Source organism: Neophocaena asiaeorientalis, unplaced genomic scaffold (genome assembly GCF_003031525.2).
Source record: "Neophocaena asiaeorientalis asiaeorientalis breed wild unplaced genomic scaffold, Neophocaena_asiaeorientalis_V1.1 scaffold114, whole genome shotgun sequence".
NCBI lineage: Eukaryota > Metazoa > Chordata > Mammalia > Artiodactyla > Phocoenidae > Neophocaena > Neophocaena asiaeorientalis.
In genome coordinates, this window is record NW_020173116.1 from 5635260 (window position 1) to 5649577 (window position 14318).

The 14318-nt window shown below is 47.8% G+C and overlaps 1 protein-coding gene across 1 annotated transcript in view; it reads right to left on the reverse strand.

Annotated features, from left to right (window-relative positions):
* MERTK (MER proto-oncogene, tyrosine kinase) overlaps positions 1–14318 on the reverse strand; it is a 107499-nt gene that overhangs the window by 77250 nt on the left and 15931 nt on the right. Inside the window, exon 2 of the mRNA XM_024744008.1 lies at positions 7481–7901. Within this exon, the coding sequence (XP_024599776.1) occupies positions 7481–7901 (421 nt within the window). The remainder of the gene's footprint in view (positions 1–7480; positions 7902–14318) is intronic.

The window sequence follows — 14318 nt, forward strand, 5'->3', positions numbered from 1 at the left end:
TCTGCCCATCACACACAACCAAGAAGACTGTGAATGAAGGAAAAAGAAAAAAGAAGAAAAACGTGGAGGGGTCCACCTGCCTTCCTAGCAGCTTGTTCCCCGATATAACTAGTTTATCCCAAAGCAAAATAAAATCTGTCCTCAACCTGTCAAGGGCTACGGCTTAAGGCTTAAAAGAGACCAGGAAGCTGGCAAGGTCAGAAGGGGCAGCTGCCAGGGTTATTAACACAGCACAGTCACCACCAGGAGCTGACAGGCGGCAGTGAAGGGTCCCCGGCCACTAGAAGCCACGGTTTTCAGAACAAACACTGGACACTGTAAATACCGCTTCTCCCAACACCACCATTCTGCAGACCCCTACTAGCCTATGATAAACAGAGTAACGAAGGTACACATCAAGAACGTCATCAGGGGGCTTCCCTGGTGGCGCAGTGGTTGAGTGTCCGCCTGCCGATGCAGGGGACACAGGTTCGTGCTCCGGTCCGGGAAGATCCCACATGCCAAATCCCAAAGCAAAATAAAATCTGTCCTCAACCTGTCAAGGGCTACGGCTTAAGGCTTAAAAGAGACCAGGAAGCTGGCAAGGTCAGAAGGGGCAGCTGCCAGGGTTATTAACACAGCACAGTCACCACCAGGAGCTGACAGGCGGCAGTGAAGGGTCCCCGGCCGCTAGAAGCCACGGTTTTCAGAACAAACACTGGACACTATAAATACCGCTTCTCCCAATGCCACCATTCTGCAGACCCCTACTAGCCTATGATAAGCAGAGCCACGGCCGCTGAGCCTGCGTGTCCAGAGCCTGTGCTCCGCAACGGGAGAGGCCACAACAGTGAGAGGCCCGCGTACCGCAAAAAAAAAAAAAGAACGGCATGAGTCAGAACTACGAGGGCCAGAGCTGCTTGGGTTAGCATCACCTCCTTAACAGTCTCAGGATCCGGTGGTGTGACTGTCCCCTGTCCCCTGCATTTCCTGATGTGCCAATCTAAGCAGTGCCCCCATTGACTGGGAATACTCTGTCTTCCCCTCTCCCCTCATTCCTATGTAGGAGTGATATAATTCTGGAATGCACCTGATGAATGACTGTTGGACTTGGGGAGGATGCAGGGGTCAAGGAAAGGCCGGTCTCTCCATGCTTTAGGGCAGGAGCTGAATGTCACAATGCTTAGAGGTCACCAGGAGAAGACGGAAAGAGACCTCACAGGACAAATATCTCCAAATAACGGGCTAGCTGACGCTTCCCCTAGAATCTGCCAGGATATCAAGGTGACAGGAAGGGGCTGAAGAAAGCGGGAGGGGAGCAGGCGTCTAGGACAATGCGCTGCCCATCGTGGGTAACACCTAGAGGCTGGATGGTACGACGTGGCTTTCAGCAGCTCCTGCAGATTCTCCACGGCTGACCTGTCTAGTCTTAGCAGTTCCAAGGGAAACCAAGGTTACGGCTACTGAAGAGAGGATCCTTTCTACTCATCACTTTACAAGAAGCAACATTTTCTTGAGGCAAGACTCAGGGAGGGGCTGGCTGCAGCAGACGATGAGATCTGACAGGCTGAGGACACCTACACCCTCGGAAGACCGGGCTCTGGCTCACGGCCTGGGACCCCGGTGCCGTAGCAGGCTTGCTGTGTGACTCAGTGAGCCAGGGACCGGAGAGGAAGTGAAGGCCAGAGAGGGAGGCAGGGCACATCCCCAGGGGGACCACACCCAGCCCAGGGATGCTCAGCACTCCAGGAACCCAAGAAACCAGCAGGCACAAATAACTTTCGGCAGCAGAAATCAGACCACACAAAAAAGTCCAGGAGTACCTTCAACTAACCAGCAAGGAAAATTCAGACTAGGAGTAAAGCACGAGAATGCAAAGGGAACGTGATCAAAACTTGGTCTTTACTCATTCGCGTCAGGCAGGATCTAGCGTCACTGCGTGAAAAGGACAACGTGTCTGCATTAATTAGCGAGTCCAGATCCATCTTACCTATAGCACAGGAAACGTTTTTCACAAATAATTCTCTTGTTGCTTTCTAGACATCACGTAAAGGCTCCCAGGATGATGGCAGTGTGGGGGGGTGGGACTGGAGATGGGCGACTGGTCCCCAATCTCCTCCCTCTCCCCCGCAGAAACAGTGGGAAAGGCTCTGAGCTCAGAACAGCAACCCAGGCATTCAGACGATGACTGAGTAAGGAGTTCCAGAAAGAACACAGAAAGGGGAGGAGGGAGGCATCATTCAGGAAAATGTCCAGAACTGGCGATATGGGTCTTTCCTAACCTGACACCTAGGTGGGCAGCACAGTAAGAGAGACAAGACCCACCAAGGAGCTTCACCAGGCAATGTCACACCTCTAAGACAAAGTGGAGACCCCCCAGAAGCTTCCAGAGAAAAGAAAAGCAGGTAATTGACGAGTGAATCAGAAACGTGTCATGCTTCTCAAGAACAACTCTGAGAGAGAAAAGGAAACGGAGCAATGATTTCAAGATGACAGCAGGAAATTATTTTCCTTTAAAATTCTGTATCTGGCCAAACTACCTCAAGGTGGAGGTAGGAAAAACATGGCATTTTCAGACACGTGAGGGCCCAGCAAGTGAGCAGAGGCTGGGCTCCATGCCAAGGTGACGGGGTAAAGCCAGGAAGAGGGGGAGCTGGGCTCCAGGGAACAGACGCTGGAAGTCAGCAGGAACGAGGCTCCCAAAAATGAAAGGAAAGTTGATTCAGCCACAGACCCCAGACCCGGAGGGCAACGTGTCTGGGCTGGAGGAAAAGGGACAGCTCCAGGACTGGCACCTCCAAGGAAAAACACCAGTCCTGAGAATCTGGTCATTTTGAGAGGAGATGCATTATTTTCCTTTAAAACGTGGGGGGAGAATGAGCGATTGAAACTTAGACAATTCAGTGAACCAACAGGCAAGGAAACTATTAAGTTCAGGAAAATCAAAAAGCTCTCTAACAAGTACGATGTAATTACAGTTGACTACATGATTTGGCTGAAAATAGCATTTCCATAGCCACAAAAACTGTGAACTCTGGGTACTGATTTAACCACAGCTATGAGTAGTACCCTATTAGATTAACACACCATGCTGGGGCCTGGCACAGGCATGCACACACACCACACGTACACATACACACACACACACACACACGACTCATGGACTGAATATCTCTGGAAAGCTACCCAATAAATGGGTCACCTCAGCTCCCCACTGGGAAAGAGCAAGGGGGCTGGAATGCAAGAGATAACTTTTGGACAGTTAGACTACTTTACCGCGTGCAGGCACTTAAAAAAAAAAAGTATAAGAATTCCATCAGCTTTTGGTCAAACATCTGAACAGGGGAAGACCAAAGAAACCACAGATTCTGCCACAGTGTCTAGACAGGAACCACCTGGAGAGAGCCATGGCGGTGGGACAGCAGCTGCAAAAGCCCATCACACCAGCATCCCCTCAGCTGACGTAGCCCCAGGGCATCCTACAAGGACACACAGCATCTCTCTGGCCCTCAGACCTATTACAACTAGGCTGGCCTGCTCAGAAATGGCTCGCAAGGAGTACCTAAGCTCTCAAGCCTTCTTAGAAGACATATAAAAAAGGACCAATATTGAATGAATGTCTGGAGTAGTCAAATTCACAGGTAAAGAATGTAGAATAGAGGTTACCGAGGGCTGGAGGGGAAGGGGAACGGGGAGTTAGTGTTTCACGGGTATGGAGTTTCAGTTTGAGATGATGAAAGAGCTCTGGAGATGGATGGTGGTGACAGTGGCATAAAGGCGTGAGTGTACTCAAGGCCACTAACTTGGATATTCAAAAAGGGTTAAAATGGTAAGTTTTTTGTTTTGTTTTGTTTTTTTGTGGTACGCGGGCCTCTCACTGTTGTGGCCTCTCCCGTTGCGGGGCACAGGCTCCGGACGCGCAGGCTCAGCGGCTGTGGCTCACGGGCCCAGCCGCTCCGCGGCATGTGGGATCTTCCTGGTACAGGGCACGAACCTGTGTCCCCCGCCCCGGCAGGCGGACTCTCAACCACTGCGCCACCAGGGAAGCCCTAAAATGGTAAGTTTTATGTTATGTGTATGTTACCACAATAAAAAAAAAATCCATGAAAAATGGAAAAAAAACTTTTTAAAGAAATACATGGACGACCCACTAATAAGCATCGTGTTTCACCCTCTGCCATCGTTCAGATGGCGCTGACAGGATTCCACGGATCACCCGAGTTCAGGGATCTCGGACAAAACCTGAGCTGAAAGGAAGTCTGAATATAAAGCAAGTCCCAAAGTCTCCGGGATCAATGGCTAAAAATAACTTTTCCAGCTGATGTTGTTTGGCTCAACAAATGAGGTTCTTACTTTCTAGATGTTTGGCTGATTTCTCATGCACGATTCCATTTTGGGGTAAAGAACAGCCAGCAATGGCACCAGGCAGATGCACACCCGCACCCTGCCCCGCCTGTGGCAAGGGTCTCGGCACGCAGCGCCTGCGGGGGCGCCGCCAACACAAGCGTCTCAGGTGCCAGGAGCCCGCAGGGACCCAAACTACCTACTTAACATGTTTACCAAGAAAATGTAGGAAGAAAGTAAAATCCTTCTAGCTTTAGCTACTGGGAAGGATGCCAGAATTTAAAGAGTACTGGGAATACCTAGACTACAAAGAAAACAAACATCAAATACTTTCCCTTCTCCATAAATCACCCAATAACTAAATGTGCAGGGCCTGTCAGTTTACAGGAACATCAGCTTTTATTTTTGCTTGAGGGTGAGTCTCCCCCAAGTCTTCTGATCTCAAGGCTGGTGCCTTCCTGATGAGGGAGTGTTTCCACCTAAGTGAGAGAGCTTTCTACACCCCATACCAGACTTTAGAGCTATGTCCCACAAATTACACCCTCCTCTAGAGACTTCAGGGGAAGCTCTTGGCTAAGGAGGGTCCTGGGGCTGGACGAGCTGATAACAGGTGTAGATGGGGCGGGATACTGGTTGGAGTGTCAAGGGGGATGCTCAGCCTGGTGACCTAAGTCCCACAGTCTAGCAACTGCTTTCAGGTGATGTACCATGCAAGGGGTGGTGGGGGGTAAGTAGGGAGGGTGGTGTGGATTTTCAGTATTCATCACCAAGCTATCAGTTAAGAATACTCCAATCTACTAGCAGACACTGAATGCTTCCTACAACCATTAATGAAAGATGACTCGACTCTATCAATAATAATAGACGTCTAAGTGAAACGTGAACTATTAGCACAGATAGACCCAGCTCAAGAAGGCATCTGGATTTGAAGTCCCACATCAGTTACTTCTTCCCTTGTGTATGCCACCAACCTTGGCATTTTGAAAATAATTTTTAAGGTTTTCCCTTTATAATTTCATTTGCACTCTCTATAAATGAATCTGTTTTACAATAGCAAGTTACAGTGGCATTAAAATATTAAATATTAAATGATAAATATAAATATTAAATAATATTAAAATATTTTGAAGATTTTTGGCAATATAGGTAAATGTTCATCATACAATGATAAGTGCATGAAATAAGACATACATCTATGTAATAAAATACGAATTTGATTTCAAGCATCTTAGAGTTCTATATGCTTGGAAAAGTTTTCTTGGGGTTGTGGGCCATAGTTTCCTTCTCTGTACTTGTTTGGTATCTTCCAAGTATTTAACAAAATACATATAACTATGAAAACAAAATACATATGTAACTACTAAAATAACTTAAAAATGCACATATATAGGAGCTAAGACCAAGTAGTTTCAGAAATCTTCTGGGGATACTCTCACGCATGATGCCAAAACAAATCTCCTTTAAGCTTTCCAGGGTACATGGGACTCATGCTGAAATGCCTGTGAGCTCCTCCTATCATTCCCACCCTCCCACACCTAGTTTCAATAAACTGAGGGTTGACTACAAGATGTGGTCCCCCCTGAGCAGCAGAAGTGTCCTTCCCTTGGTCCTGATGGAAGGCCCTCCTCCCCTAAAGGCCAAATCTAAAATCTGATGGCAACACTACCTTAAACACCTCAACACCACCTTAGCGCTTCTGCACTTGACATTTGAGTCTCCCTTCCCCTCCATTCTGTTCACAAGCAGGAGGACAGGGACCAGGTCTGTCCTTCGTGTCTCAATGCCCAGACGTTCAGGGCAAGGCCCAGCCAGAGGTTAAATCGACCAACGGGAAATGCGGAAATTGTTTTCTTTCCTTGATGATGACCAAGATAACTTGGAAAATGCTAAAAAGGGGGTCATCTTATGGATGTGTTGACACGCTAAACTCTAACTGGAGTCATCAGGTCTATGGTAACTCCGAGGTGGTTTTCTGAAAAGGAAACACACAATGATTCACCAGAAGACATGACACAGTCTGGAAGAGGCCCAAACATCAGGTTGGAGAAAGTGAAAACACAGCAGATCAAAGAGGGCTCCGCTCGGAGTGGAGGAATCCCAGAGAAAGCCTCCTGAGTCAACACTGCCGGGCTCCGAATTCATTTTGAAACTTTAGTGACCACAGTCCACCTAATTCTAAAACTGTACATGCCAGGAAGTCCTGGTGTAAACACAAACAAACAAAACCCCTCCTGGCTAAGAGGAAAGAGTAGAGAATGAAAAGGGACTGTGAGAAGAGAAGCAGCTCTCTGTCTCCAGTATCTGCAGTATGAGGACTCAATCCTTGGGACGATGGATTATTCCACATTTATGTCCTGGCCTGGCTTATCCTTGTCACCCCCTCCAACTCATCGGGCCTGCCCCTGCCAACACAAAGTGGAATGCTGAGATGGTGAGCCACGTGGCCGAAGATCTGTCTCAATTCCCCGGACTTCACACTTTCCGCCTCCTTCCTACCCCAACAGGAGGGCAACATCTGCAGCCGCAGGGGGTGCTGGGAGAGGGAGAAGGGAGAGGAGATAGGGCAAACGAAAGGGGTGGAGGGCTGCCTTGTTTCACAAGTTCCACGCCCACCTGGTGAGTCAGATGTCTCCTCCTGCCAGGTAGGAACACTGTTCTCACTCGCTGGGAGAGCTCTTGAGTCCAGCAGGCCTTGACAGGACTTACAGGCCAGCTGGGAAGAGCATTTGATCACCAAGAGTTCCAGTAGGGCCAAAAGCCAATAGAAAAGAAATCAGCAATACGATCAGCTATTAATCTACACTCTAAATGGACCAGTGGGATTCCTAACACAGAAAACAGAAGGCTGTTATTTCTTTACAAGCCTTTTGCTTTTGAATCAGCAAAAGCACAACAACTTTTTTTTTTTTTTTTTTTTCCTTACCGCGGGCCTCTCACCACTGTGGCCTCTCCCGCTGCGGAGCACAGGCCCCGGACGCGCAGGCCCAGCGACCACGGCCCACGGGCCCACGGGCCCAGCTGCTCTGCGGCACGTGGGATCCTCCCGGACCAGGGCACGAACCCGCGTCCCCTGCATCGGCAGGCAGACTCCCAACCACTGCGCCACCAGGGAAGCCCCACAACAACATTTTAAAAGAAAGGAAGAAAGAACACTTACCTGAAGGAAGCGATGATTGCTGTAACTTCATCATCTGGATAAAATTGAGTAATTGCATGATGGGCCCCCAGCAATTCCTTCCCATCTTTCCACCAAGAAATAGTTGCACTGTCCTGGTATATATTAGGTATGTTGATCGAGCAGTTAAACTTGACATCTTTGTGTTCAGAAAGTATTATGTGGCCGACTGTGTGATTAAACGCAAGAGGCAGTAGGGACGTGGACCTGGCGGAGGTCACTCCGGGAAGGGCTGCATTTCTGGTGTGCGGTCTTCCAGGCTGGATGGGTGGAAACGTGGAGGTGGGCTGGAACCCACTGGTGTGAGGAAAGGAAAATGGTGTGTGGTCAGTCTGTAGGCTTCCCGGGAAAGATCCGGGGAATAGCGGGTTGGGCTTGGTTTCTTCGCTCACCTCAGTGACAGCTGCAAAACAGAAGATTGGATTTTTAGCCTTTAAAATAATGGAGTTTTCCAAGTAGGTCCCCAACTTAACAGGCCATGATGAGAGAGTGACGGACATCTTAAATGTCCTCAGAAAGCATGAGCGGAATTTATTTAACACACACCAATAGTGTGAATACTCTCTTTCACAAGTTCATTCATTCGCTTACTTCCTTCTTTCTAAAGAATACGTAAGAAATATAATGCCCCCGTCAAAACTTTTTCTTTTTTTAAATTGAGACATAATTGATATATATATATATATATATATATATATAACATATTTGTTTCAGGTTACAATGCAGTGATTCCATACTTGTATATTTTGCCAAATGATCGCTGCAATAAGTCTACTTAATATCCATCACCACACCTAGTGAGACACTTCTTTTTCTTGTGATGAGAACTTTTAAGATCTACCCTCTTAGCAACTTTCAAATATATGATACCGTACTATTAACTACAATCAGCATTAACTCCATTACATCGCCAGGACTTACCTATTTTATAACTGGAAGTTTGTATCTTTTGACCACTTCACCCATTTTTTTTTTTTGGCCACCGCGCTGCGTGGCATGTGGGATCTTAGCTCCCCAACCAGGGATCGAGCCCGTGCCCCTTGCATCGGAAGCACGGAGTCTTAACCACTGGACCGCCAGGGAAGACCCTCACCCAGTTTTTGAAATTCGTGACTCATTCCAAATCCCTCATACCCATCTCACCAGCATGGCAGGCAGGTGATGCCGCCTGAGATCACCTTCCTACTGTCTGCTCAGTCACAAGACTATGCTTGGCCAACAGTCTTGCAAAGGCTGCTACTGGTCACAAAGGGGCGAGTTGACAATTCTTGTGCCTCAGCATGACCCACCCTAAGCATGGGGGAAAAAAAATCAACATGTGCTTACGTCACCAGCTATAGAATGACTTGGAGCTTCCAGCAAAATGCTTTCCTGCAGGAAGAGACCTGGAAATATTTTGATTTCATCTGACCCACAGGAATTTCTAAAAATATAGGCTCACATCAGTTGTACTTTTAGTTTTAATGGCATTTTTGGAACGTACATTCTATACTAGTTGTAATTTATTCAAATACATTGACCACGGGTGGTGAGACAGGCAGGGAGGAGAGACACAGGCTGGCACCTTGTGGGTGAGTGACGGGGGGTACACAGAGGCGCCTCCTGCCTCCTGCCATGCTCAGGACGTCATACCCTCCTGCACTCCTGAGTGCGTGTGTGCAGGGGGTGCAGACTTAGCAAACAAGAACAAAAGACACCCAGTTAAACTTGAATTTTAGATAAACAAGAAGTAATTTTTAGTATAGGGACTTCCCTGGAGGTCCAGTGGTTAAGACTTCGCCTTCCAGGGGCTGCAGGTTCGATTCCCGGTCGGGAAACTAAGATCCCACATGCCTCGCGGCCAAAAAACCAAAACATAAAACAGAAGCAATAGTGTAACAAATTCAATAAAGACTTGAGAAATGGTCCACATCAAAAAAAAAAAATCTTAAAAAATTTTTTTGAGTATAAGGATTCAGTTAAGGACTCATTGGGTGAATGGAGGTACAAGCAGATTTGGGAGCAAAAGCGGGGATCTGAGAATTTATACCTCTGGCTTCCTCCCTGCAGGTCACTCTGGACCACACTTATCCCTGAATGGAGGGCCGGGGCTCCTGCCAGGGAGTCCTCTCCATCCAGCTCTCTCTCCCCGACCAGGTCAACTCTCACAGTTGCTGCATTTGGGAACTGCGTCCGGGGGTGAACGCCAGGTTGGAGGACAAGAGGTTTCACTATAAGAAACCAGCGAGAGCTCATTGCTTGTCCTTGAGGCTGAGGTCTCGGGGGCTCTGGGAGTGCAGGGGTTCTCTGCAGGCTCTGGGGGAGGGCTTTGTGGGCCGGCTGCTGGCTGGCCTTGAGCTCAGTCGTCCAGACAGATTGGTGTGCGGTGATGGGAGTGGTGATTTATTCCAAGGAGTGGAGGTCAGGGTGATTCTGCAGAGAGGGGCCCCTGCCTCTCCTGTCGTCCCCACGCCAGGCAAACTTTATGTACAGGGATGGTAGGAAGAGGTGAAGCCCATCTTCTCTGATTTGGGGGGTCCCTTCTGCAGTAATGGATGCTCCCCATCTTGTCTGATTTGGGGATCCCTCTGCAGTAATGGCTGCTCTAGCTATTTATCTTATGCCTGTAGACCCTCCTCAGAACACTCTTTTTCTACAGGCTTCAAAGCACTTACAGTTCACCTCTGCCTCTTGGAGGCAAACTTACCTGCAGTCTTTCCTATTTCTTGAGGTGGGGAGTCAGGGGTTTTGTCCAAATGACTTTTTTTTTCTTGTGTGTTAAATATAAGGCAAAAAAGTAGAGTGGGAGAAACAAATGATGCTTCCTTTGGTTTGTTTAATTTCCTTAAAAACACTGAACATTCCTGGGACTTCCCTGGTGCTCCAGGGGTTAAGCCTCTGCCTTCCAATGCAGGGGACACAGGTTCAACCCCCGGTTGGGGAACTAAGATCCCACATGCGGTGGGGCCACTAAGCCTGTGCGTTCTGGAGCCCGTGAGCCACAACTAGGGAGCCCACGTGCCGCAACTACTGAGCCCGCACACTCTGGAGCCCACCTGCCACAACTAGAGAGAAGCCCCGCACGCTGCAGGGAAGAGCCCGCGCACCACAATGAAAGTTCCCGCACGCCACAACTGAGACCTGACGCAGCCAAATAAATAAGTATTTTTAAAAAATTGAGCATTTCTAATTATAAAGGTAACACAAGTCTGTTGTAAAAAGTTCAAATATTTATGGGAGCACAGAAAGTATAAAACGGAAACCTGTTTTGTAATCCCAACCGTGCAAGATAACCTCTGGTTATAGTTTGGGGTATAAGCGTTAGTTTACTATGAGCTGCTCACTGAACGAACTAATGGCAAAGCCATCCAGTCAGATGACATCACTGAAACTGGGGAGCAGTCAAACCCCGTAATCACTATGGATGGTTTAAAAGGTAACTGATCTCCACAATTTCATTTGCCAGAAGCTGGTAGTATGATTGAATTGCCAACAGATATTTATATAACAGCACCTCCAGGTCTAAGATTTGCTGTGACTGTCTAATGGGACACGGAAAGGCACTTGCCCCAGAAGATAGGCAGCAGAGGGTCCCAGGAGTTAAAGGGCGGAGGGGACACAGCTAACTGTGTGCTCGTGGGAGGCTTTCCCTGATCTCCCCACCACCACCCTGTCTAGTTAAACCTCCCAGGTCAGGTGCTGGGACCCTCCCCTTTGTAACATCTGTAATTTCTCATTCAATTCTTTCTCCCCTGCCGGGTTGACTGAAAGTCCCCCACACTGTAGTCAGTTCCTCGGAGGTGCTCAAAATAGGTTTGTTGAATGAATAGGTAAGGGCATGAATTAAAGGAGGGGTAGGGGAGGGTTGACAGGGCTTCAAGGGGCAGAGGTGGTGGAAAACTGGAGTGAAAGGAAGAGGCCCTCATAGTTGGGGAACACCAGTTTAGCTGCAGGGTGGTGCTTCTGTGCTAGGAGAAAAATGAGAGATATAGTGAAATGAGGCTGAACGTGGAGAGCCCTGAATCGCCGCGGAGGGAACAGGGATTCCTGGAAGGTTTCTGAGCAGTGGAGGGAGAAGATCAGAGCCGTGCTTGACCGGGGCGTGGACATCTGCCTGAGAGGGAGGAAGGAGGGGGCCAGGACGTAGGAAACACGGCAGGAAGGTATCGGAGCCCTAACTACGGGAGGGGCCAGGACGTAGCAGGAAGGATGCAGGAAAGAGAAGAGGGGCTGATCCCAACAGCGTCCTCGAGTACTGCCATCACGTCAAAAAGAAAGGTCAGTTTCAGATGCAAACCACTACATACAGAATGGATAACCAACAAGGTCCTACTGTGTAGCACAGGGAACTATATTCAGTATCTTTCATATTCTTTCAGAATATGAAAGAATATGAAAAGGAATGTATATATAGGTATAACTGAATCATTTTGGTGTACAGCATCAGTTAACACAACATTGTAAATCAGCTATACTTCAATAATTAAAATATATATATATTAAAAAAAAAAGATACATCAGTTTGACACCAAATGTTTAGGAAGGGCGTAACACAGGGCAGCTCTCAGGAGTGGACACCTGGCAGCTTTATCCTGGCCATCGCTTGGATAGTGTGGCCCCCATAGGGAAAATGGGGATGTAATAATAATGGTGTCCCACAGGGTTGCGGTTAGGAATAAAGGAGTCATCACTATGTTTGGCTCATAGTAAGCGCTCAGTAAACGTTAGTTATTATTACTTCTATTACTTTCTCTTTGTATCAGTAAAACCTGCCACGGCCCAGTACTTGAGAACTGCTGATCTACAGGGGTTGGCGCTGAGGGCTGAACAACCACGCATGCTTGGTGAGGTTCTCACTGCGCAGCTTTGGCAAGGAGTGGGGCGGGGATGGGGTGTTGCCCCGCATAGTTTTCAGTGTAAACGGTGCTTTACAGTATGTGCTGTGCAGTGCATAACCTCGCCAGCTGTATATGGGGGCCTTGACTGAATACGGATAATGTGGGAAAAGGCAAGATGAAAACGAGTCCAAGGTTCTGGACCCCAAAGTCAGGGCAACGATCGATTAGAAATTACACTTTAAGCTGCTAATTTTTCAGTGTTCTGACTACTTCAGTTGTATAATGTCCCTCCCCCTGTTTTTCCTCACAGAAGTGGAAGACTTTAAAATTATTTTGTTGGTGGGCGAGGTAGTGACAGTAGGAGGATGCGATCAGACCAAACATTTTTTAAACCTTTACTTTTTATTAACGTGTTCTTGTTAATTCATTTTCAAGATGACAAAAGCAAACGTGGTGGGCCTGTTTGATGATCCCCATTGTGGAGACAATGTTTTTAGCCAGAGTCAGAGGTGTATTAAAAGCCCACAGTCAGAGACTTAATGAGAATTTGGTCCTCTCTCCATGGCACACGTGGAAAAGCAGGCTGCCGCTGGAATTCACGAGAAATCTCCCCCTTCCCTTCCCCACTCCCATCTTCTTTCACGGTTATTTTCTCATGTGGACGGGACAGCGGCTAAAGTGGGAAGTTTGGCCTCACAAGCAAATGCAGATAAACAACTTGGATAAATGGCCTCCCACTCAGGCCCAAGAGCAGCTTGTCCACATGTCCAGCAGTTCATCCACCCACCCCAGGGGGCCACATCCATCCAGTCCTGGAGTTGGTCGTGGAGCGCCCCTGCTGTGTGCCCCTGTGTTTCCAATGACCACCCAGGCCTTGACCAGATGCCAAGGCCAGCTTCCTAAAGACAAGGACTGTGGTACCATCATCTTCCTGCAGTGCTCAGCACGGGGACAGGCCCATGGGATATGATTAGCAACTGTTTCTTCAGCCAACGAGTAAAGTGATTAGACCTATGGTCCATTGTTTGAGGTTTGCCTTGTTTTTTTGAACAAATTTGCCGGCAGCTTCCTTGAGGGCTGGAGGCGGTATCCTCTGAACCCAGCCTGATGCCCGGCACGGAGCTGATATGCAGTGAACACCTACAGGACAAACGGGTGTGACACAGGCAGGGACGCTGCTGTGGCTAGGAGTGGGACTGTGGTGGGTCTGTAGCCAGGCCTCTGCAGCAGCATCTCCTCCCCAGACCACCTGCAGCTGCGGTGGGGCAGATACTGAGGACCACAGCCTCCTAGACTCAAAACTGGTCAATGAGGGGATGCTAGGGAAGGAGCTATTTTCTGAACTATAAACAGAGCTGCCATACGATCCCACTCCTGGGCATATATCCAGAGAAAACTCTAATTCAAAAAGATACACGCACCCCTATGTTCACAGCAGCACTTTTCACAATAGCCAAGACATGGAAGCAACCTAAGTGTCCATCGACCGATGAATGGGTAAAGAAGATGTGGTACATGTATACAATGGAATATTACTCAGCCATAAAAAAGAATGAAATAATGCTATTTGCAGCAACATGGATGGTCCTGGAGATTATCATACTAAGCGAAGTAGGTCAGAGAAAGACAAATATATGATATCACTTATATGTGGAATCTAAAATAGGACACAAATGAACATATCTACAAAACAGAAACAGACTCAAGGACATAGAGAACAGACTGTGGTCGCCACGGGGCGGGCGGGGGAGGGAGGATTGGGAGGGAGTTTGGGAATAGCAGACGCAAACTATTATATACAGAATGGATAAGCAACAAGGTCCTACTGTACAGCCCAGGGAACTATATTCAGTATCCTGTGATCAACCATAGTGGAAAAGAATACGAACAATGTATTTATATGCGTATAAGTGAGTCACTTTGCTGTAGAGCAGAAATTAATACAACATCGTAAATCGACTATACTTCAATAAAATAAATTTTTAAAAGTAAGCTATTTTCTG